Raw genomic sequence first — 24,123 nt, forward strand, 5'->3', positions numbered from 1 at the left:
ACTATTTGAATATGGTATTTAAAATTGAATTTAAATACTTGTATGTGAAGGTGTAGTAAATTTCTAAGAATTTAAAAATCCTTCTAGATAGGGATTCTAAGAAAGTGTGTGCACACGATAAAATCATCGTTGCGTTGAATGCTGACAAGAAGAAATACTTGAACTATGAAACAAGCATTAATGGGGATCTCATTGGAAATGTATCCTTGCGTTGTCATGACAATGAGGAGCTAAATTTCTTTGGACTACCGAAACCAATAAAAAATGTGGCTGGTGGTGGATATTCTTGAGTGAGATATCCAGAGATGATACCGCTCAAAGAAAGGGCAAACATAAAACTAATAGTTGACAATTAGAAGCAGCTTCTTTCTTATTGTTCGGGTAATACGTTACCTGTTGATAAATCTTATCGCCATCCTTCGGGTATTAGTATTCAACGGAAGGTAAAAAGAAGAAAGGCGTACTCTTCTAGCAACATTTTAAACCATAGTCGTCCGTGGTCAACTCACTACCTGGAAAATCAACCCTAATGAAGCTCCAATGCTCATCCAAGACAGAACACTCTGGAGACAACTAATGACGATAATGTCTGGTTCCACCTGTGAAATCTTTTTTCTCTGTATAATTTTTTTTTCTCTATATACGGTAATCCTACCACCTTCACTAAACTTCTATCAAAATGACAGGAATTGTGCAATATTGGCAACCCTGTTGGCCCGTTATGGGGAGAGGGTAAAAGCTTTTATTCCAATGCATACTAATGGGTTCTTTTTTTACCATTTCATCTTCAGAATTGGAAATTTTAATACCAAAAGAGTTAATTCAAGAATTTTTTAATCTGAGAGCCTCTATTACGACTGGATGGCTTTCTTAATAAGATTAAATAAAAAAAACAAGTTTTTTAAACTGAAAGTAAGGAGCGACATTAAAACTTAAAACGAACAGAAATTATTCCGTATATGAAAGGGGCTGTCCCCTCCTCAACGCCTCGTTCTTCACGCTAAAGTTTTTTATTGTTTTAAAAAATAAAGTTGTGAGACAGAGTCAAACTTTAGCGTAAAGAGCGAGGCGTTGAGGAAAGGACAGCCTCTTTCATATACGGAATAATTTCTGTTCGTTTTAAGTTTTAATGTCGCTCCTTACTTTCAGTTTAAAAAACTTGTTTTTTTTATTTAATTTCTGATCGTTTTTTAGTTAATGCAGCTTTTATTTGCATAAAAATTTTACTTTTCTTTTGCTAAATGGATGTCTTTACAAATTAACTTACGTAACTAACTTCTATATTCGTATATTTTTCTTCTGGCAAAAAATACAAAGTTGCAGATTTTTGCAGATATGAGCTTGAAACCTATGTAATAGGGTTTTCTGATACGCTGAATCTGACGGTGTGATTTTCATTAAAATTCTTTCACTTGTAGGGGATGTTTCCCCCTCTTTAAAAAATCGAGTAAATTTTCTCAGGCTCGTAGCCTTTGATGAGTAATACTAAACTTAATAAAATTTATATATTTAGAATCAGCACTATAAACACATTCTTTTGATACATTTATTGACATCAAAATTCCGTTTTTAAAAGTTTCGATTACTATTGAGCCGTATCGCTTGTTTTTTTATTGTTTTTTTTATTACGTATATGTTATTACGTATACGAGGGGGTTCTCCCCTTAGTCAATACCACGCTTATTACGTTAAAAGTAAAAAAAAAAAAAATTTTATTAACAAACCCCTGAATCACAAAGGCCGTTTAATTAGAATAGATAGCTCTTTTGAAAGCACTAAAAAAAAAACTGTAGCGTAAAGAGCGAGGTATTGACTTGGGGGAGAACCCCCTCACATACGTTATAATTTCTGTTCATTTTAAGTTCTAATATTCCTTCTTACATTTCAGTTCAAAAAACTTGTTTTTTTTATTTAATTTCTGATCGTTTTTTAAATAATACTTGGAAATCCGGCGCCCCCTTCATAGAAATGTCCCATACCCCAAAGAAACATCCTCCACGGAAATCTTCTCCAGAGTAACCCACTCTTCTAGCCCCCCCCCTCCAGATAAAATCCTTCCTGAATATGGTTGTATACTTCCCAATAAACAATAAATATTGCTGGCAAGTCCGGCGCCCCCTTCATGGCAATTTCCCTTCCCCCATTAAAACTTCCTTCATGAACAGATCCTCCAACATAACCACCGACCCACCCTTCTCTCCCACTACGAGAAAAAAAAACCTCCTGAAAACTTCTGTATAGGGCCTACTTCCCAATAACCAATACTATATGTTAACATTGGGTAAAGTTCATAACTTTTAGCCCTCCCTCTGGGAACATCGGGGGATTAAGTCATCCTAAAAGACATATTTATCATATTTTCGACCTTGCTGAACAAAATGGCTATCTCAAAATTTTGATCGGGTGACTTTTGTAAAAAAATAAGCATGGGAGGGGGCCTAGTTGCCCTCCATTTTTTTTGGTCACTTAAAAAGGGCACTAGAAGTTTTAATTTCCGTTCCAATGAGTCCTCCCTCGATATTCTAGGACCACTGTGTCGATAAGATCACCCCTGGAAAAAAAAACAAAAAAAAACAAAACACACACCCACCGGTTATCTTCAAGCTGGCAAAAAATACAGAATTCCTCTTTTTTCAGATAGGTGCTTGAAACTTCTGCAGTAAGGTTCTCTGATACGATGAATATGATGGTATGATTTTTATTAGGATTCTATGATTTTTAGGGGGTCTTTCCCCCTTTTTTGAAAATCAGCCAAATTTTCTCGGGTAACTTTTGATGGGTAGCACTAAACTTGATGAAAGTTATATATTTGAAATCAGCATTGAAATCTAATTCTTTTGATATATCTATTGGTATCAAAAACCCGTTTTCTAGAGTTTCGATTACCATTGAGCCGGGTCGCTCCTTACTTACAGTTCGTTACCACGAACTGTTTGATCAAATATATCTTAACCGAGTGTATTCTTATTAATCAAAAATTAAACCCAAGTTTCTTAAATGGCCAAATATTTTTTAATGCATCAGATGTATCTTAACCGAATGTAAACTTATTGGTCAAAAATAAAACTCAAGTTTCTTGAATTATCAATTATTTTTAATAACTCAGATGTATCTTAACAATGTATATTCTTATTAATCAAAAATAAAACCAACTTTCTTAAATAATCAAATATATCTTAACCGAGTGCATTCTTATTAGTCAAAAATAAAACTCAACTTTATTAAATGATCAAATGTTTTTAATAGATGAAATGTTTCTTAACCAAGTCTATTCTTATTAACCAAAAATGAAACCCAAGTTTCTTAAATAATGTATTATTTTTTAATAGATCACATAAATCTTAAACAAATGTGTTCTTATTAGTCAAAAAATAAAACTCAAGTTTCTTAAATGATCAAATATTTTTTAATTAATCAGATATATCCTAACAATGTATATTCTTATTAACCAAAAAATAAAACCCAAGTTTCTTAAATGATTTAATATTTTTAATCGATCAGATATATCTTAACTAAATGTATTCTTATTAGTTAAAAATAAAACTCAAGTTTCTGAAATGATCTAATATTTTTAGTAAATCAAATATCAAATATCAAAAATAAACCCCAAGTTTCTTAAATGATCAAACATATTTTAATAAATCAGAAGTATCTTAAACGAGTCTATTTTTATTAATCAAAAATAAAACTCAAATTTTAAACCAACAATATTTTTAATAGATCAAATGTATCTTAACCGTGTGTTTTGTTTTCGAGTATAACTCACTGTGTAGGCACCCTCTGTAAATATTTTGTTTTCCATTGATTCATATTGTAAAAGTGTTATTTTGTCTTGTAGTGATTTAATGAGAAATTAAATGAACTTGAACTTGAACTTGAACTTGTATTCATAATAATCAAAAATCAAACCCAACTTTTTTTTAACGATCAAATACTTTCAATAAATCCGATGTATCTTAACCGCGTCTATTTTTCTTAATCGAAAATAAATCCCAAGTTTCTTAAATGATCAAATATTCTTTAATAGATCAAATTTATCTTAAACGAGTGCGTTCTTATTAGTCAAAAATAAAACTCAGGTTTCTTAAATGATAAAATATTTGTAATAAATCAGATATATCTCAACCGTGTGTGCTTATTAATCAAAAATAGAGCCCAAGTTTCTTAAATGATCAATTTTTTTTTGTAATACATGAGATATATCTTAACCGAGTGCATTCTTATGAGTAAAAATAAAACTCAACTTTCTTAAATATCAACTTTTTAATAAATCAAATGAATCTTAACCATGTCCATTCTTATTAACCAAAAATCAAACCCAAGTTTCTTAAATAATTAAATATTTTTTAATAGAACAGATATATGTTAACCAAATGTATTCTTATTAGTCAAAAATAAAACTCAGGTTTCTTAAATGACCAAATATTATTTTTAATACATCAGATATATCTTAAAGGAGTGTTTTCTTATTAGTCAAAAATAAAATTCAAATTTCTTAAATGATCAAATATTTAACAAAAAATCAAATGTATCTTAACCGTGTCTATTCTTCTTAATGAAAAGGAAACATATGTGCGTGAGATCGGGGCTACTTGCCCTCCAATCACTTTCGACTATTAAAAAAGGGTACTAGCCGTTTCAATTTCCAATCGAATGATTCCTTTTGGAAGTTTACATGACAACGCTTCCTATAAAAAACATTATATGTTTTTCTAGTCGCTTTTGACGATTAAAAAAGGCACAAGCCCTTCTAATTTCCAATCGAATGAGCCCTTTTTGAAGTTTCTACAACATCACTATCTATAAAAACCTTTATTTCCCCAGGGCAAAACTTACAATCCTTGCCCCGATGGCTCTGAGGGGTTTATCATCCTCAAAGACCTAAAGTCTAAAATTTTTAACTACATTGAACAAAATGGCTATCTCAAAATTTTGATTGGATGTGTTTGGGGAAATGGTGGGCGTGGAAGGGGTGTTAGTTGCCTTCAAATCACTTTCGACTATTAAAAAGGGAACTAGCCATCCCAATTTCCAATCCAATGAGCCTTTTTCAAGTTTCTACGACAACTCCCTTCGATACGAAGTGTCCTGGTCTAAAGGGAAAAAAAATACGTTGTGCCAACATCGTTCTATACTTAGGCAGCGCGATTGCGCTGCCTATGATCACTAGTTTTGCCTCTGCTGTCTATCCTGGTTTCCCCCCTCTGTTCGTACTAGAGATCGCTCTATTTGTAAGCTTGTTGGAAAGTTGCCTCCCATGTACAAATCAGTTATATTGCTCCCTGATTGAAATTTTGTTTCGTTGAAAGGTGACCTCATTTCTAGACTTTTCGAGGGTGTTTTATGCTTTTATACGTCTATTGTCAAATCGCCGCTTGAGGATATTGAGGGAAGTGAACTTCCCGTTGATTCTACTGTTATCCTGCAATTCTCGGTATTTTGCCTGGGCACAGCTCCTTTCACGTAACAGAGCTGGAACGTTTTACTCTTGTGAATTCCTCAGCCATTATCTTGTACTGTTTTTAGCGGTTCCTAATTTCTAATATTTTTCTACAAAAATTTTAAATCGAAGTAAAACCTTGATATAGTTCTTTTCATAAGCATTTTTCTTGAGTGGAGCCAGGCTCGTCGAATTTTTACTAAACATTAGTGTATTTAATTCTGTGTTTCTCTAAGCAATTTTTAATATGATAAATTAATTTGTATCTTCGAAAACGCGTGCTGAATTTGCTACCATGTCCCGGTAGTGCTCCCAGCCTGTAGCTGCCACCAGTTTAAGGTCTGGTGGTGCCGGCTTATGTGGCAAAGTGCCACTACTGGCCACCGCCAGGATATAGTATCCTGTTTGAGCAGTTCACAGTCTATCGTGTACTATTCGGTTCCCAATATTTGTAAATCTAATGGGCTACCAGGTATAGTCCTGAAGCTACTAATGTAAGTTCTCTGGCATTACCGTGCCACAATTAGCTCCAACGCATCCCGTATTCTACGTGTTCTGCCCTTACTGATTTCCAGTATCCAGTTGGGATGAGACAAGTGCACTCTCCACGGTATGTATGAGCCAAACTAATTGGCACAAGATGCCATTGAAAGGGCCTAAGTCATCAAGCCCAAAAATCATCTAAAAACTCTTCTTTCCACCTGAAAATATATTTCAAATAAAATAGGACTCTCCCTGTGCCAAACTCTACTCAATAAAATAACCCATCTCAACTTTAGGTTAGTAAAAAAAAAATCAAAAGTAGAAAGAAAAGCTTACTTCTTTTCAAATCAAATCTCATACAAAAACTGAAAAATAATTCTCGTCTCGTAGACAAAAATAAAAACCAACCAAGGTACGACACATGGGGACCAGCTAATCCTAGCCCTCACAGTGTACAACGTGAAGCTTTGCGTCACCTCCAATGAAAGGAGTAGTTCTCCCTTTTCACCCCCGAGAAACTTTACCCAAGTCTGACTCAGGGCTTCCACTCTCGAAAATTAAAATTCGGGGACAAGTCTTAAAAATTCGGGGAGTTTTCCGGGACAAATCTTCAAGTTTCGGGGATTTTCGGGGAAAAAAACAAAATGGAATTTCGTTGCGAAAATTTGGGAGCCAAAATTGGTTTTAGCTTCGTTTTCAGGCTCAAGTAGGGCTTGTATCTGTGTAGTAAATCAAGCCTTTTACATAATAGGTTTTAGAGCCAGAGCCCGGGATTGAAACCCATAGCTGAAAACACTTATTGCTGATATTGCAGCAAAAACTTCAAAATTGCTTTCAAAAAAAGAAAAGAAAAATAGTGAACAAATGTGAACTGTAAACACGAGTAGCAATTTTTTATTAAGTCATTAATCTCAGAAATTCATTATAATATTTAAAAACAAAAACAAATATTGTTTGTGGTTTCTAGTTAAGTAAATTGAATAGACAAATTCAACCTATAAGTACGGGGTAATATTAAAACTTAAAACAAACAAGAACTAAACTAAACAAGTAAATTTAAACTTAAAGGAAAAAGAGAATTTTTACGACAATTGAGACATAATTGGTTTTTCATGCTGCTTCTAAGGACTTAGGTGTTTACCCCCCCCCCCCTCAGAAAAAAACCTCCCACGGAAAGTACCCCTGTGGAAAATATCCCCCGCAAAAAATATCCTCGGAAAATACCCACCGCCGTGCGGAAAATACTTCCTCCGAACATACATGTTTTTCATTGTTTGTTTCTACTATGCTTTTCTTTCTTTTGGTTACCTCATAATTACTATATAGTCACCGATTAGCCCCCAACCCTCCCACCAACCCTGTGGTGGGAGCCATCCATATTCCACCCTCCATATTCCAAATATAATACTTAATGCAGTCTCATTTTTATATCAGCCCATCTAATGCCTGGACATGATAGCTGTAGGCTACAAATCCTATAAAATTTACTAATTCTTTCACTTCACGCTAATATTATTTGGCTTTATTAACCAACTGTTCATGATAAATAAGTCCGAAAATATTTAAAACTTGACAAGAAAACAATATAAGCCTAATACCCAAATTTTTACTTAAAGCTTTATCGTAATTTTTTTATGGATAATATTTTTGGGGTTGCTTCCCTTTGAATCCTCCATTCTCCAACCTTTTACATAGTCTGTAGCTAAATTTTGCCTCATTAGGAGGGGGAGGGAGTTGTGCATTTTTTATGATAAGAAGATCGTATTTAGGGCGGAAGAAATAAATTATACCACATTTTTTTAAAAACAATATTTTATTTCAGAATTCGCCTTCATACAGGGTTATTAATTGCTAAAGCATTAGAGGTTGTAAAGGTAGGCCTTAGATATTTAAACAAATTTACTTGGCTATCCCGAATTTGAGCAGAATATATTTTCCGTAAAATTTCCTTTGCCTATCTAACAGGTTTGTAAGACCGTAAAAGGTTCCTAAAACTACAGTTTAAAATATTAGGTCACTGAAAATATTACACGGGTGAAGGGCCAGAATAATAATTTTGAGGGGAGTGCTGGGTGAATACGTTTGAGGATAAAGGGTGGTATGACAAATACCATTCTCAGATAAAAAGAAAAGAACTTAAATTTTACATACCGAATGAAACAAAAGTTTAAATGGTAAGAATTTCTGGCAAAAAGATCAATTTCTTCAATATATTATGCGGTCAACTATTAAGTATTAAACATTAATACAGTATGTCCAAAACCGAAAACGGGAAAAGAAAACCAAATTTAAACTTATGATTCGGTTTTCAAAACAATTCTCTTTCTTTAGAAGTTCAATTTCAAAATCCAGAATCTAACTGAGCGTTCCGTTAAACAACTTTAAATATAATTCTTGGCTAATTTTGTCAAGATACTTGACCACGAATGATTTAAATGTAAGAATCTTATACCATTTGCAATACTGCCTTTGAAATTATTAAACCTAAGTAAAAGAAAGTAATACTTTTGTGAACATTTAAAAAACCGTCTATAATCAAATTGTATCGGTCTGGTTCTTATGCAAAGCAACACAGGAGACGAAAATTAACGAACAAGAGAGCAGTGAAAAATGATGGTATGTAAAGTAATGTTTGCTAAGGATAGTCCCTAGGGGTCGAACCGTGGTTGAGTGATTTTCGGGGAAATTTCGGGGATTCGGGGAAAAATATTTTTTTTGGGGAGACACTTAGATTTTCGGGGAAATCCCCGAAAATTCGGGGATAGTGGAAGCCCTGGTCTGACTGTCCAAAAATCCACTTCTATCAGGGACGAATCATTCTAACTACGCAGTTACTATCCAACCAATTAGCCTGTCTGCGATGCAAAAAAAGGAAAAACCGAAGAATACGAAGTAAAAAGAAATGAATGAACCAGAAAGTTCCTTAGTGTGAATAGTTCAATTTAGCAAAAGAAACAAAAAGCGACATTTACCTGGTAATAAGGGCCAACGTCCCTTGACTTTCTCACAACTCTATTTTTTTAAACAATAAAAAAACTTTAGCGTAAAGAGCGAGGCGTTGAGGAGGGGACAGCCCGCTTCATATACGGAATAATTTCTGTTCGTTTTAAGTTTTAACGTCGTTCCTTACTTTCAGTTAAAAAAACTTGTTTTTTTTATTTAATTTTTGAACGTTTTTGAATTAATGCAGGTTTTGATTTTGGCTCACCGTACATGAATAATTAAAACAAAATTTGCATATTATATTTGGTTAAATGGCTTTCACGAAACTTGTTTAATTTTATTTACGAACGTTTTTATTAGTAATAAATATACGTAACTTAGAATTAACTTACGTAACGAACTTATATATTCATAAATTTTTAACACGTATATTAGAGGGTTCGCCCCCTAGTCAATACCCTGCTCTTTAAACTATGTTCGAATTTTTTCCAGTTCTTGAAAAATGACCTCTTAATCACAATCAGTTGATCAGTTGAAAAACTTGTTTTTTTTATTTAATTCCTGATCTTTTTCTTTAATAATGCTGGGAAATCCGGCGCCCCCTTCATAGCAATGTCCCTTCCCCCATGAAAACTTCCTTCATGGAAAGATCCTTCCATATAGCCCCCGACCCTCTCCTTCCCCCACCTACCAGAAAAAATCTCCTCTGAAAAAGACTGTATGCTTCCCAATAACCAATACTAACTGTTAAACTTGAGTAAATTTAATAACTTTAAGCACTCCCCCGGGGGAGGGTGGAGGATCAAGTCATCCTCAAAGACATTTTTATCATATTTTCGACCATGCTGAACAAAATGGCAATCTCAAAATTTTGATCGGGTGACTTTGTGAAAAAAATGAGCGTGGGAGGGGGCCTAGTTGCCCTCCATTTTTTTTGGTCACTTAAAAATGGCACTAGAACTTTTAATTTCCGTTCCAATGAGTCCTCCCACGATATTCTAGGACCACTGGGTCGATACGATCACCCCTGGGAAAAAAAACAAAAAAACAAATAGAAAAAAAACAAATAAACACGCATCCGTGATCTTTCTTCTGGCAAAAAATGGAAAATTCCACATTTTTGCAGATGGGAGCTTGAAAACTCTACAGTCGGGTTCTCTGATACGCTGAATAGAATGGTGTGATTTTCATTAAGGTTCTATAACTTTTACGGGGTCTTTCCCCCTTTTTTCGAAAATTAGCCAAATTTTCTCAGGCACTTGACTTTTGATGGGTTAGACTAAACTTAATGAAACTTATATATTTGAAATTACAGAATTAAAATTTGATTCTTTTGATGTATCTATTGGTATCAAAATCCCGTTTTTTAGAGTTTCGGTTACCATTGAGCCGGGTCGCTCCTTACTTACAGTTCGTTACCACGAACTGTTTGATAGAATGACAATTTTCCATATTTGGAATACGGAGCGGGACTTTATGGAGCAACTTTAAACGGAGCGGGGGAGGAGGAAGTGTAAAAGTTTTTAAGTCAATACAGAAAAAGATTTTTTTGTCCTTTGTCATCTTCAGAAATTCTGGTTCAAATATAAAATAAATCACTTTTGAACATTTTTAATTTTGTAGGTTTTTTTCCCAAGTTGATAGCCTTCTGTATGAGCTAGAGTGGGGACTTTTGTGTTTGAAATTCACGTCTTTTGCTCTATTGCAGGGTACTAATTTCTTTATTTAAAATTTTTTGGGGGGCTAAGGTATTTTTTCACTCATTTAGTTGAGTACGTCTTTTCTTTAGCGCTACAAGCGGCCAGTAGTAACAAATGGTTTTCTGAGACTATAAATAGTGTTTACTGTGCGTCGAATATTTTTTGTAAATGATAGTTTTATATTCTTATTAATCTCAAAGCACTATCTTCCTACATTTGTGTTCTTTCTTGAAAATACACCATATGGTAAATTATCAACAGAAAAGTCTGAGTTTTCCTGAATGCTTATCCAAGACATGTTTTTGATTTTTGAAAAATGCGCTATTTTTTTGTAATTGATGACGTTTTTCAACATTTAGTTACATTCAAATTGTATCCGTGGGCCTTCAGAGACTGGATTCTGTCTCAGACTCTGTACAAGTTTCCTGCTCAGAATGGTTGAAAGTCCAAGGTATTAGTATTTTCAGAAATAGTAAATTCACAATCATAATTGCCATCTAAATAGGTATTTTCAGTTCTGAAAATGTTGCTTGATAGTTCGTATTTTCAGCTTTCAACCATTCTGAGCGGGAAACTTGGACAAAGTCTGAGACAGAATCCAGCGTCTGAATGTCCACAAATAAGCTAGATTCTAGAAAAGAAAAGGTAAGGTAATGTTTGAAGAATAGTCTAACATTTAAAAAACGTTAACTCTCAACGAAAAATTGCTTTGGGTAACCATTAAGTAATTTATTAAAGCCTTGTTTTAGATTCGGCGTTTTCTAGAAAACTGAGACCAAAAAAGCAGAAAATCTGGAGAGTTTAGATCAATACTGCCTTTCCAGTTTCATTTCCTGGGTACGACAAAAAAGACCCCGGTAAATGGTTCGGCATACCAGAAATTGGGGGGTGAAGATGGTTTGCTTTCTGGAAGCTTTACAATGAATTTAAAAAGAAAGCCATGGGGTTTGAAACGAAAGAAAGTTTTTAAAAACTCCCAGAAATGGTCAAATAAAGAAACTTTCCCACTAATTGAAACCTAGAAGGACAAATTTGAGGACCGGCAGAAAATAAAACCCTGGAAAACTGGGAGTCAGTTTGTAGTCTACACTAGCTTAAATAACCAATGTAGACAGCTAGTGTAAATTGCTACCTGTCTTCTAGTTTTCCAGAAAATGCCGAATATAAAAGGAATCTAAAGGAGTTAGTAAGTAACTACAAATTATATACCAGTAGATTATCCAAAATACCGTGAAAATCGTATAATAGTTTTATTTTAAATAAAATATCTAATTCTCTATGGAAAATCTTTCTCAAACATATAAAGTCAGCCAAAAATGGCTCAAAATGTACATTAGATAAGAAAAAAATAAATCTGAGTTGAAAGGTTTGTGTAAAATACGCCCGTGATGACGAAATACGGCTATTTAAGCTTGAAAAAAGCTACGTCCATTTTGTCTTTAATAACAAATTAGCGGAAAGAACTTTCTAGAAATCTTGATAGGAAATTGAAAATCTGTTGATTTTGACTGCCGCTCTTAATTTTCTGTTTATTGTTACATGGGAAAAGGAGTCAATAATTTGGCTGACACACTGAAAAAAAAAAACAATGATGTCGTGTTGTTTTGCAGTCAGCAAGCTAACCGTAAGGAATTAATTAAAGTGCTCAGTTGCAAATTTTATATCTGAAATTTTAAACGATACGTAAAATTTTGGAAACCGTCAGTTAAAGAAATCGAAAAGAAAAGTCAAGAGTTTGATGAATACTCACCCGGGGCATTTTAACTTTTGATAAATTCACTAGACATTCATGCATTTATGTTTCCGATTTCAAACAGTGTATTCCAGAAGCTTTTTATACTAAAAGCATATCTATATTTCACGTTTTACAAAAAAGTCAGAAACCAAAACAAAATTCTGGATAGAATAAACCTCTTCTGTAACTTTTATTTTTTTATTTCTGGATTTGGCAAAAAAGAGCCAGTAAATAAGTCAGTAAATTCACCAGCTGTTTAGGCAATCAGACGAAAGAAAGGTTTTCGTCTGATTGCCTAAACAGTTAGACGTTAAATGTTAAACAGTTAAATGATTGCCTAAACAGTTAAATGTTAGACTATTCTTCAAACATTACCTTACCTTTTCTTTTCTAGAATCTAGCTTATTTGTGGACATTCAGACGCTGGATTCTGTCTCAGACTTTGTCCAAGTTTCCCGCTCAGAATGGTTGAAAGCTGAAAATACGAACTATCAAGCAACATTTTCAGAACTGAAAATACATATTTAGATGACAATTATTGTGAATTTCCTATTTCTGAAAATACTAATACCTTGGACTTTCAACCATTCTGAGCAGGAAACTTGTACAGAGTCTGAGACAGAATCCAGTCTCTGAAGGCCCACGGATACAATTTGAATGTAATTTAAATGTCGAAATACGTCATCTATTGCAAAAAAATAGCGCATTTTTCAAAAATCAAAAACATGTCTTGGATAAGCATTCAGGAAAACTCAGACTTTTCTGTTGATAATTTACCATATGGTGTATTTTCAAGAAAGAACACAAATGTAGGAAAATAGTCAAATAATTTTGGTTTATTTCTCTTAAAGAATAATTGTATAATGGCTAGCAAATGCCTAGACTACAGTTGCTGTTCTGATCTAGGCTAGCCTAATAGACCTAAAAAATAAGACCCATTGTTTTTTGGCTTTCTGGATTGTCTAATAGCCTTACCAATATAGAAATGGTAAATTTTTCGCAGTTCATATTATTGACTTACAAATAAAGTAAACATACCACTCAATGCCTTTTTTATCCTAGGCTATGCTCTTTCCAAATATAATAGTCTAATCATTTTTTTCACAAATGAATTTTACCCCCACTCCTATATATATAATGGTAAATTTCTACCAAATCATATTATTGAGTTAGGAATAAAGTGAATACACCATTTGATGCCTTTTTTTTTTATGCTGATTACAAATATAATAATCATTACTATTGGAAATGAATTTCAGCCCCCCTATATATGCCAATTCAGGGTTTATATTTCTACATTAGTGGAGGAGGGTGTTGGTAAAGTTTAAACTTATCTCCCATTTACATCAGAAACAAAATTTGCCCCCCCCCTAATGTAGAAATTTTTGCCCCCACCCCCTGTCCAGAGTTGTGCTAGTTCAACTCTGGGACAGATGAAGAATATACTCTCAATTGTTCCCCCAGAGTCATTAGTCTTCTCTACAAAGGACTAGTCTGGCCCAAACTTGAAGTTGAAATGTCTTTAGTGTCCCCATATTTTAATAGATACAATGTCATTCTGGGAAGAAATGCTACTAAAATGGTATCTGGCATGCAAAAACTCACCTACGCTGCAAAGCAAGCTAAACTGAAACTCTCAACAATTGTTTACAGGGGAAAAAGAGGTGTTGACATTCTAATATACTAACTAATGAAAGCCAACACTCCTAGCATTTTCTTGTTGTTGGTCCTAATTTTAAGAACCAGAAGTGACTAGGGGAGACTGGTATATACAGGAACAGATTTTGGAAAACCTCCAAAATGCATGGTTAACATTTCAGCAGAAAAATGGTCTATGACTCAATTAAAAGCCCCAGAATTGCTGTATAAACTGTGATTTTTCCAGATTTTTCTTGTATAGCTAGAAGAAAAAAAAGAGGAGTGTCCCTGCTTATACCATTTTTATTCCTAAGTACCGGCGGTGGTATATCTTGGGACTTGAGGTGGTATACTCTAGGACATAGTAAAAAGATTCATGCATTGGTAGAAAACTTCAACTATTCATCATATAAAAACTATATAAAAAAATTCAACTTCAAAAGTAAAAATAACTTAGGCACAAGACTAGACTACCAGTCAGCAAACACAAAGTATGATGCTGTTCTGGAAGCTGTACTGGGTGCTGGGGTAGGAGGTGACAACTTTTTCAAAATGTCTTCCCTTCAATAAAATATTGAGTATTCTTGGTCTGGCCACTTCCACTTTCCTAGACCTGCCATGCACATGAGACTCACTCTGATATTGCTCTTGTTTTTCTCTTGGACAGACCCAGGAAAATACTCTTCTTTGTAAACAACTTTAACAAAATCTCCTGTAGAGACACTGTCAAAGATCTCTTCCTCTTTCTAACTTTCATCTTCTGATTTACCTAGTTTCATTGAGTCATCACTGTCATCATCAAGAATAATTTTTTCATCATCATTTCCTTCTGAATCCACAAATAGCTTTTTTGTTGTCTGGTCTTTTTTTTCTGCTTTTCTAGCTCTTCCAATGGTCCCAAGTTTTCCTCTAGCCCTGCCACCATGTGCTTTCTTATCTTTTCTTTCTGCCTCTTGTTCTTCAAGTCTTTTCACAGGAGTGTCAATAAGAATCTTTGTAGAGCCTTTCTTCCTGCCTCTGCCACTCAGTACATGTGGCTTGGCTTTAGGGTATGGCTAAACTTGTTCTGGCGTCATAGTAAGTGAAACAGGTGTAGAGGATTGTTCTGGCCCACTTGTACTTAGAGTTTTGGCCAGGTTGTTTCTAGGTTCAACTGAATTGAAAGCATAAGGTACAGGTCTGTCAGTTACAGTGGAGTTTAGAAAATCCTCTTTTGTAAAGATGTCTGGGTTGTAGGGTCATATCCCTGCCTTTTCAAAGCCCCTCATTATGTTGTTTCGTATGAACAATACAGGGAGGCTCTGGCCAACAAGAGATGCAATCTTGTATATTGTCATGGTCTTCCCTGGGTTGGACAGCATCTAGTTGTCCATAGCCTTGTTGTATTGGCATTAGAAGGGAAAATACATGCAAATGTCCAATGGGTGCAGTGAGGTGGTATTGTTAGTAAAGTGATGCCAGAGTCTTTTGCAAACTGCACAACTGTGAAACAGATATGGGACTCATGGTTGTCCATTATCAGAAGCTTTGGGCTTTCAGTTGAAGCATGCAAGTAAGTCTTGAAATGTTTGAGATATTCCAGAAACAGTTCTTGGTTTACCCATCAGGATGAACAGGCTCCTCTCCCAGAGTTAGCAGGAGCACCAGTTAGCATGTGAGGTTGAAATTTCTTGTGTGGGAATATAAGGTAGGGGGTAAGGTACTGCCCACTGGCAGAGATAGTTCCAACCATAGTCACAAACACACCATGCTCAGCTGAGGTTACTTTGCCCACTATTTTCCTACCCTTCTTGGCAAAAACCTTTGGAGGAACACAAACAGTAGTGACTGAGGTTTCATTGCAGTTGAATATGTCACTTGCTGTAAATGGAGTTTTCTTAAAAACTGACTGCAAGTAGGTCAAAAACTCCTGTACATTGTGTTTGTTAAGGCTTGTGGCATGCCCCAAACTTGTTACCTCTGGTTTTCTAAGCGAAAGCTCTGGGTTTTGAGCCCAAAATCCAGTTAACCAGTCCATGCTGGCTTCTTTGGAGTCTGTCCAGCTGTCTGGGACAGTCTTGTTGTTTGCAATGGTGTAGTTGTAAACAAGGGTACTGATGTCTTGACTGGTCAGACCATAACACATTCTGCTTGCTTGCAGCAGGTATTGAGAGAGTGATGCTTCTTCTTCAGGCATAAAAATAGTAGCAAATTCGAACTTTTGGGCACCGCTGTAATTTGCTTTTCCATCAACACTGAGTTTTGAATATTTTTGGAAGTGTCTGTGAAGGGCTGAACATGATACTCCCAGGGTTGCCACCAAGGTTACATTTGTACCATTTTGTGTACGTTTTAAATAAAACAGTACGTTTACATTACAGTACTAAAAAACGTTACATTTTTGTTACGTTTTTGAATTTATGTTATAATTATGTTACGCTTTTGAATGATAAGTAAGTTTCACATTTTCTGAGTAATCTATTTTTTCCCCTGTAAAAAAAAATCCACTGTTCCCATTTTAATTGTACTGACATGAGTATCAACGTTCTTTCACATTGCGGTCATTTGATCTTATCATGCAATTACTCAGTTATTAGGATGAGAAAATACCCACTTTGCTTACTCACATTATAAGTTAAAAAACATCATGAGCATAAGATTATCATTTGCTTAGTGACAAGTAACAATAGTCAGTTAGTTGCCTTACCAACTTTCAATTTCATCATATGAGTTTGAATCTTGTTCAGTCAACAGTCATATTGAACTGATATGGGAAAGGGGCTAGCTGAAGGTTCAGGAAGACAAATTTATAATAAAAACAGGTAAATAATAATAAAAGTTATTTTCTTTATATTTTCTTTTTAAATATGTGATTATAAAACGATATATGTATTATTCTTTGGGTAACAACCCCCCCCCCCCTTTCTGATTGGTTGGACATAATATCAGGTTATATACAAAACCTGCTCTTTTTATATGGGATTATTAACAGCTGATATTGACAAAATACATGAAACTTTAAAAATGAGCCATTTTTTGGTTATAACCAAGCTATATCTAATCACAGAGGAGGGTTAGTTGAGCCAGAATTTTCGATTTTATGGTAGACTTCCCAAGTATCATGGTCACTTTTTTGACATTATACTCCCCCTCCCCATCTGTACTATCAGAAAAGGAGCCATGATATTTGAAAATGGTATAAAATAAAGAATATAATGGTACTGCTTGTGTGTTTAGCATGTTTTCTTCAGAAAAGGACAATCACTAAATATTTGGCTTTAGAAAAAGACAACTAGACTAGTGCCCATTTTTATGAAGAAGATAAACAGTCCAGTATCTGTATAGGGTAGGCTTGCTGTTTATTTAAACACTGATTCATAGGGACCACGCAGGTTGGGTTGGGGTCCCAACCTCCTGAGAACTTAAATTTCTTGGAATTTCTTTATTAAATTATAGGTTTTTTTACTATCCCCCCTAATTTTTTTTTAAATTAAACCATTTCCAGTTCATTTTTATTAACTCACTGATCTTTTTGTTACATCTTCCATTTATTTTTTTGTTGCACAATTTTTTTTAATTTTTGAACTATTTTCCAACCACTTCCGAATTTTCAGTTACTTCCCATATTTATCAGTATAGCACAACTGTATGAGTACTTTCTGAGGCTGTGTTAACTTAGTTTGTGATGTTGGATGAGACATAATATTTTTTTAATTGGAAAATTAAAATTTGAAAATATGTTTTTTCGAGAATTTTTAAATACAGGCGAAAATTAAGGGCAAAAAACATTTCGTTTTTTCATAATTTGATCTTTTTTACTTGTTTTCCTCAAATCATCGACTTATTTCGCTTATGCATTCAAAACCTAAATAAATTTGGTGTTTATGTTATGTAAAACCCAATTTTTTTTGTGCCCCTCACATTCACTTATAGGCTATTAATATATTCTTGAGAAAAAAAAAATAATTCTCTACTTTTTAGTTCAATTCGAAAATGAGTTTTTTTTTTTTTTTTTTTTTTTGACCCATCAAACTTTAAACTAACATTCTTGTGGTTGAATTATATGAACTCTTCTTTTATTTCTTGATTTCTTTTGGTTTGGAGTTACAATTCAAATTATAAGCAATAAGTAGAACAACAGGGAAATTTTTATACAAGACAGTGGAACGCAACTTTCAAAAGAATATTTCGACCCTATATCCAAGGGCCGTACTAAGCAAAACAAACAAAGAAAAAAGCAATATAAAAGAAACTTACATTAAAATTCCCTCATTAAAACTGAAAAAAGTTCTTTTAAAATTTTCAAAACAGCCCTAATAGCATTACTTCAAGGAAGTTCAACCAGGACTGGTTGACATCGGGTCGAAATACTTATTTAAAAGTTGCGTTCCACTGTCTTGTATAAAAATTTCCATGCTGTTATACTTGTTGTTTATGATGGAAAGGAAGTGTGGTCTTCGTCGCTATTTACAATTCAAATTAAAAACGGAAAAAGGCATTTTATGTAAGTGACTGCTGTTTTGTACAGGAACTGAAGACAACGAATGAAATATTTCTTTTTCGATAAAATAAGAACAAAAGAAAGTCTCTGTCACTTGGAATTGCTCAAATCTTCATGTAGAAGCGATGCAAATTTGAAGCTGGAGGAGGCGTGACTGAGACCAAGCCAATCTAAAATATTAGACGGGAAGGGAGCAATTAAAATGATTTTTTGGGTCTTTTTAAGAAGCTAGATTTATTAATATTGTTTAAGTTGAAGTTTAACAATTAAAAAAATCTAGTTGGTTATTTTCTTTCCTGTAAAACTCTAAGTTGTCGCGTGCTTATTGGTTGGCCTTTTATCTTGTACGCATTACTCATCAACTTTTGGTTCTAGTAAATAGATTCAAACACTTTTGGTTTAAAACACCAATAATGTCAATTTAAAAAAAAAATAAGCAAAGTAGCCTGAGGTTATATACACGCACCAAGGGGGGGGGTGTCATTCTGTTGTGCAGGTAAACCGGAAGCAGCACTTACAGTTGAATAAATAGGAAATTCCTCAAGGTAAAGAAGCATAAATTGTTATTATTGTATACTTTTTAGGCATCTTTTAAAAGTTGGAGGGAAGATTTTAATAATATATTTTTTATTATATAAAAATAATATAATAATTATTATTATATAATAATATAAAATATATTTTTCAAATTATATAGGCAACAAAAGTCCCCTCCCTCTTTTAAGTACCACTCTTGATAGCGAAATTAAGGCATCCTGCCTTGAAAAGAAACTTTCCTATCAAAAGTTACATTTAAGAGTTTGAACATTACGAAATTTTTTGGTCTGGTGACAACCCTGGATACTCCATGTTTCTCTGCCACTGCCCTAATTGGTAAGCCAGCCTCTAGGTCTATGCTACAATAGCTGCTTTAATCATGAAATGCTGGTGAAATTTCTTTTCAGCGACCAATTTAGAATATTCCTCCCACTTAGCTCTTGGAAATTGTGGCATTTTCTTCTATTTGATGTCAAATTAAAAAAAAAAAAAGATGTATGAGCTATTTTTATCATTAGGATACAAGTAAAAACAGATAAAAAAAGATGCAATGTATGGACTGAACTGTAAGAATTCGTGTGGTAGTGGCAGAGGTGGGGGGAGATGAGGATGTTAATAATGTGCCTACGCCACTCTTGGGGAATCTCTAATCCTAAGAGAGTAACCTGGCAGTACTTCAGAGTCAGGGTAACTTTCAAGCGCCACGGATTTCTACTTGTTCTGTCTCTGGCAGTTCCGTCTCAACCATCAGGGTTCTTTGACAAGTGTACTTTCCCTGCAGTATAAAAGTGCCACACTATTTGGCCTCAGGCACCAATAAGATTAAACCCCCCGCTTCGCTTTTCTTTCCCTCAAGGAAAGATCTCTTGTTTAGTATAGGATTCTCTTCCTATACCAAGCTAATCTTATTCTCAGCCTCTCTCTAGGCTTCAGACTGCCTAGGCTAATCAAAAAAGTCAAAGTTATAAAGAAAAGAACTCTTACTATATTCTCTGAACTCAATATAAGACCTAAAGACAATTACAAAACCTTGCCCCTAGAATGACCAAGCAGCCTATTGGGTGTGGGTGGATTCTATCCATAAACATGCTATTTCCAACCAACCCAAGCCCTCACCAGTTGTAACGTCAACTCAAATGAATCAACTTTATTACCGTTTTCTCTCCCCATCAATTTCACCCAAAATTTGCTATCCAAAATAAATTTTTAACTGGGTGACTCACCTGTAGAACTACACAGTTACAATTTGTGACTTTAACTGCCTATGCAACAAAAGAAAATGGCATTACCACTATTAAGAGAAAATTAAAGATTACCACCAAGAGGAAAGGGGATAATTACAAACCAAAAACGAGAAAAAGAAAGGGGATTTATCTTAAAAAACAAGAACCAAAGGTTCCAACATGTGGCATATCATGTCCCACAACAAACCACTTGTCATTGTCCCAGTATATACCATGCAACCTCTACTTGTAAATTGTGTCCGATTTTTTTTTACTGTTACATATTTTTCCACAAGATAGCCTCGTGATGTGGCCTGATGTTTTAGCTTTTGTTTGCTATCTTACACACACAATTACTGCAAATCATTACAAAATAAAGCACAAAAAACTATTGCCCAAATATTTTTTGTTGATTGCCCAAAACTCTGAAGTCGATTTTCTCAAAAACAAAAATACCAACTTACCAAAATGATAGAACTGTAATGTCTGCCATTGAATGAACTATACTAGGTGGCTTTATTGGATTTGTTAAAGAATGCTAGATGGCAGATAAGTACCATGTCCCACCTTTTACCCCATCCCATCCCTGCATATACCACTTACCCCTAGCTGAAACTTGCAAAGCAGTCAACCCCAACTGAAGTCATCATTCAATCCTTTTCCTCAAGAATTGTCAATGACTGGAACAAACTCTCTGAAGTTACCATTACTGCTGGCTCTGTTGGCATTTTGAGACAATGACTGGATGCTGAGTGGTCCTCAAAGGAGTAGAAAATTGACTGGGAATGTATTGGTCATCTGACTGCAACTAGTCACTGAGCACAATGAAAACGAGTTATCAATCATCAACTCTGGAGTTTCACAGGGAGAAATCCTTAGATTGCTTCAAGCTGTAATTTAAGGTGATATAATGGTGCATTTCGTTTTGCCATTTGATTTCTTTTGTGCAATGAATTCTAACCCACATTACTCTGCTACCTTCGAAGAAAGAAAAAAGGCTGTCATCTATAGCATTTGTATTTGTATATCATTGAAATTACCATTGTCAAAAACCCATAATTAGATGTTGGCAGTCTTTCACCTTAGTCAACAAAGGAAATCACATTTTGTATAGGTAGCCTTTATGTGCCTCCTTTTTTCTGGGGGTGATTATCAAACCAGCTGTCATAGAGTATTGGAGGAAGGTTCACGTGAAAGGAAAGGAAAATGTTTATGGTTTAATATTGGGCAGAAATCAGGCAGGGAATAAAGAAATATACCATTAGATTCACCATTCAGTGCCCTTTCTCAATACAATAATTGCTGACGTTGTGATTCCATCTCAGAACCTCTAATGCTCTCTGCTCTTAATAGCCCAAGGCTAATAAATTCAGAATTTTGCTGCTTTTTAAAATTTGACAAAAAATTATTATTTTAAAATTATAGCTGTATATAACCCATTATGACCATGTTCAAGCCTAGGGTTTTAATTTATCAGATGACATAGTTTTGTAGCAGAGTACACCCATACAGTCTGGGCTGAGGCTCAGGCTTCAATATTGGCAAAGCTCTTTGCTTTTGATGTCCTGGTAGTGTTTTCTGTCCTATTCTCTGTTTTGGGGCACATATTTTCAATAGCAACCTCTAGAGTTGTGTTTTGTGACTAGCAAGCTCTGTCTCTTTTCCAACGTTTTGGTTGAGATGGGTTGCCAGCTGGCAACCTCTGCCTATGAACCACCCTGGTTCCTTTCACCTCAAGCAACCTGGGCTGGAAAGGTTATTGCAGTGAGCAAGATGTTTCCATCCTCCTGCCAACTGTTGGTAAGAAATAAATACAATAGGTAGTGATAAACCCATAAAATCAGTAGACTCTTTTTATAGCCTATGGCTATATCTGGCCAACTAAGGCCATATTGGAGTCTAGGGTTTCAAATTATCAGGTGACATCAAGTTTTGTTACATGGTAGACACATACAATCTGGATTGAGGCTCAGGCTTCAAATACCCTTTGCCTCATCACCCCTCCCCTCCCAAGATATAGAAAAGTTTATTATCCCCTATATTACAGAAAAACCATCTGGATTGTCTCTACTGGGCACAGGAGTCCATCAGTATTTAAATTCTGGGCTCTGACACCATTTGTTCACACATGTACTACAAGACCTTTCCTTTTAGCAACTGCTAAAACCTGGTACACTCAGGGATACTCTTTGACTGAGCACACAATCAGTGCTAGCTTTCCAAAAGCTAACACACAAGTATTAGTCCAATAAGAGAGTAACACTTACTCCCGCTGTTTACACATGCCATTTAACCAAACACTTAGAAAACTATAGGTTTCACTGTTTGCTTGCAAGTCCAGGGGACTTGTTGGTCATGTTGCAATCCTATGACAAAATATTCCACCTTTAGACTAGAAGCGGCCATTAGGCCTATTAGGATTAGGTTCACTTTTGTTGCTGCCTCTGAGTCTCAGCAAATCCAGTCCCAGATTTTGTATACAAGTCCAGTGGATATTGTCAGTCATGCATCAACCCAAAATCAATACAATCTTTCCTCCATTAATTGTGTAACTACCTATCTTAGTTCTGTCATAGGAATCATGTATGGATTGATGATAGACAGGCTTATCTGTCAACAAATGAACTGACATCATTTTTATACAATCCTAAAAAGGGTTTATCCCAGATTTGCCTCTCAATCACTCAGATCTATCTGTCTTGGCTTTTTCTACAATTAGCCATGTCTTGGTGCCTGCAAAATACTTGATACAAAATACTGAGTACCCCTGGTGCACTCATGGATACTCTTTGAAGGTGGCCACTACCACCCCTAAGCAGGTGATATAATTTTAGTTTTGTGGACACTTCTTTTTGTCAGAAATATAGTCCACACAAATAATAAGAACACAATTAAGAAACGCATTAAGAGATTCACACAGCTAAGATCTATAAGTATTAAAATTAATCACATAATCTTATTAAAGATTCCCTGAAAATTGGATTCCCTGAAATATCCCTTGAAATTAATGTTACCAAAAATTGATTATTTGTATTTTGTGGTAACATATAGCCTGTACTTGTTAATCAAATGAAACACACTCAAGAATTGCACTTAGGTTAGATCTGAGAAAACCATTTTCATAGCCACAAAGACAAGTGACAGAATAGATGGGAAATGTATAATTTGGGCTATATATTTGCACATGTATAGCCATTTATATATATTTGCACATTAGCAGTGGGGAGGGGTAAAATGTAGGGGGTCTGCATACAAAATGTGTTAGCTATGATTATTCTGCATATTATGATGTAAGAAATGTTTATAACTTCATGCTGTCTAAATACTTTACTCCCACCCAATGTTAAAATATATAGCCCAAATTATATATTTCCCATCTATTCTGTCACTTGACACTTGTCTTTGTGGGTGTGAAACCAGTTTTCTCAGATCTAACCTAAGCATAATTCTTAATTATGTTTCGTTTAACTAACAATAATATAATTAACTCTATAATTAACCAATCTAATTAACCATATAACCTACATTAAAGAATAATGTAATGCAGTACTGGATAGGTTTGATAGTTGCAGGGATTGTTTTGTATTTATTTTTTCCAGGGGCGACTGTATTGGGCCATAATCTTAGAATATCATAGGAAGCCTCATTAGAAACAAAATTTAACATTCTATGAATTTTTTAATTACTAGAATACATTTTGCCAAGACAAAGTAGCACTTACTGCCATTTTATGGCATTTATTGCAAATTTAGCCCAAAGGGTGCCAAAAAGCCACTCGAGTGAAGTCTCTGAGTCAGCGATTCAGTTCAAATATATCAAGAAACTATATATTGAGCTTTCCAGTTTCAGATACAGTAATAAGCGTACCTCAAGCTGGTTTGTTGGTTCCTAAGAACGTACGTATTCCCATGAAATAAAAAGTCAATTTGGACTTTCTTTTAACT

The 24,123-nt window shown here is 34.7% G+C and overlaps 1 protein-coding gene across 1 annotated transcript in view; it reads left to right on the plus strand.

The window, feature by feature from the left end:
• Positions 1-12,999: 12,999 nt before the first annotated feature.
• The window catches only part of Faa (fumarylacetoacetate hydrolase), a 47,921-nt gene continuing 36,797 nt past the window's right edge, over positions 13,000-24,123 (plus strand). Inside the window, exon 1 of the mRNA XM_089105604.1 lies at positions 13,000-13,110. Within this exon, the coding sequence (XP_088961730.1) occupies positions 13,027-13,110 (84 nt within the window). The 5' untranslated portion in view covers positions 13,000-13,026. The remainder of the gene's footprint in view (positions 13,111-24,123) is intronic.

This window comes from Artemia sp. Qi Xiang Cuo, chromosome 19 (assembly GCF_049724085.1).
Source record: "Artemia sp. Qi Xiang Cuo chromosome 19, ASM4972408v1, whole genome shotgun sequence".
In the NCBI taxonomy this organism is placed as follows: Eukaryota; Metazoa; Arthropoda; class Branchiopoda; order Anostraca; family Artemiidae; genus Artemia; species Artemia sp. Qi Xiang Cuo.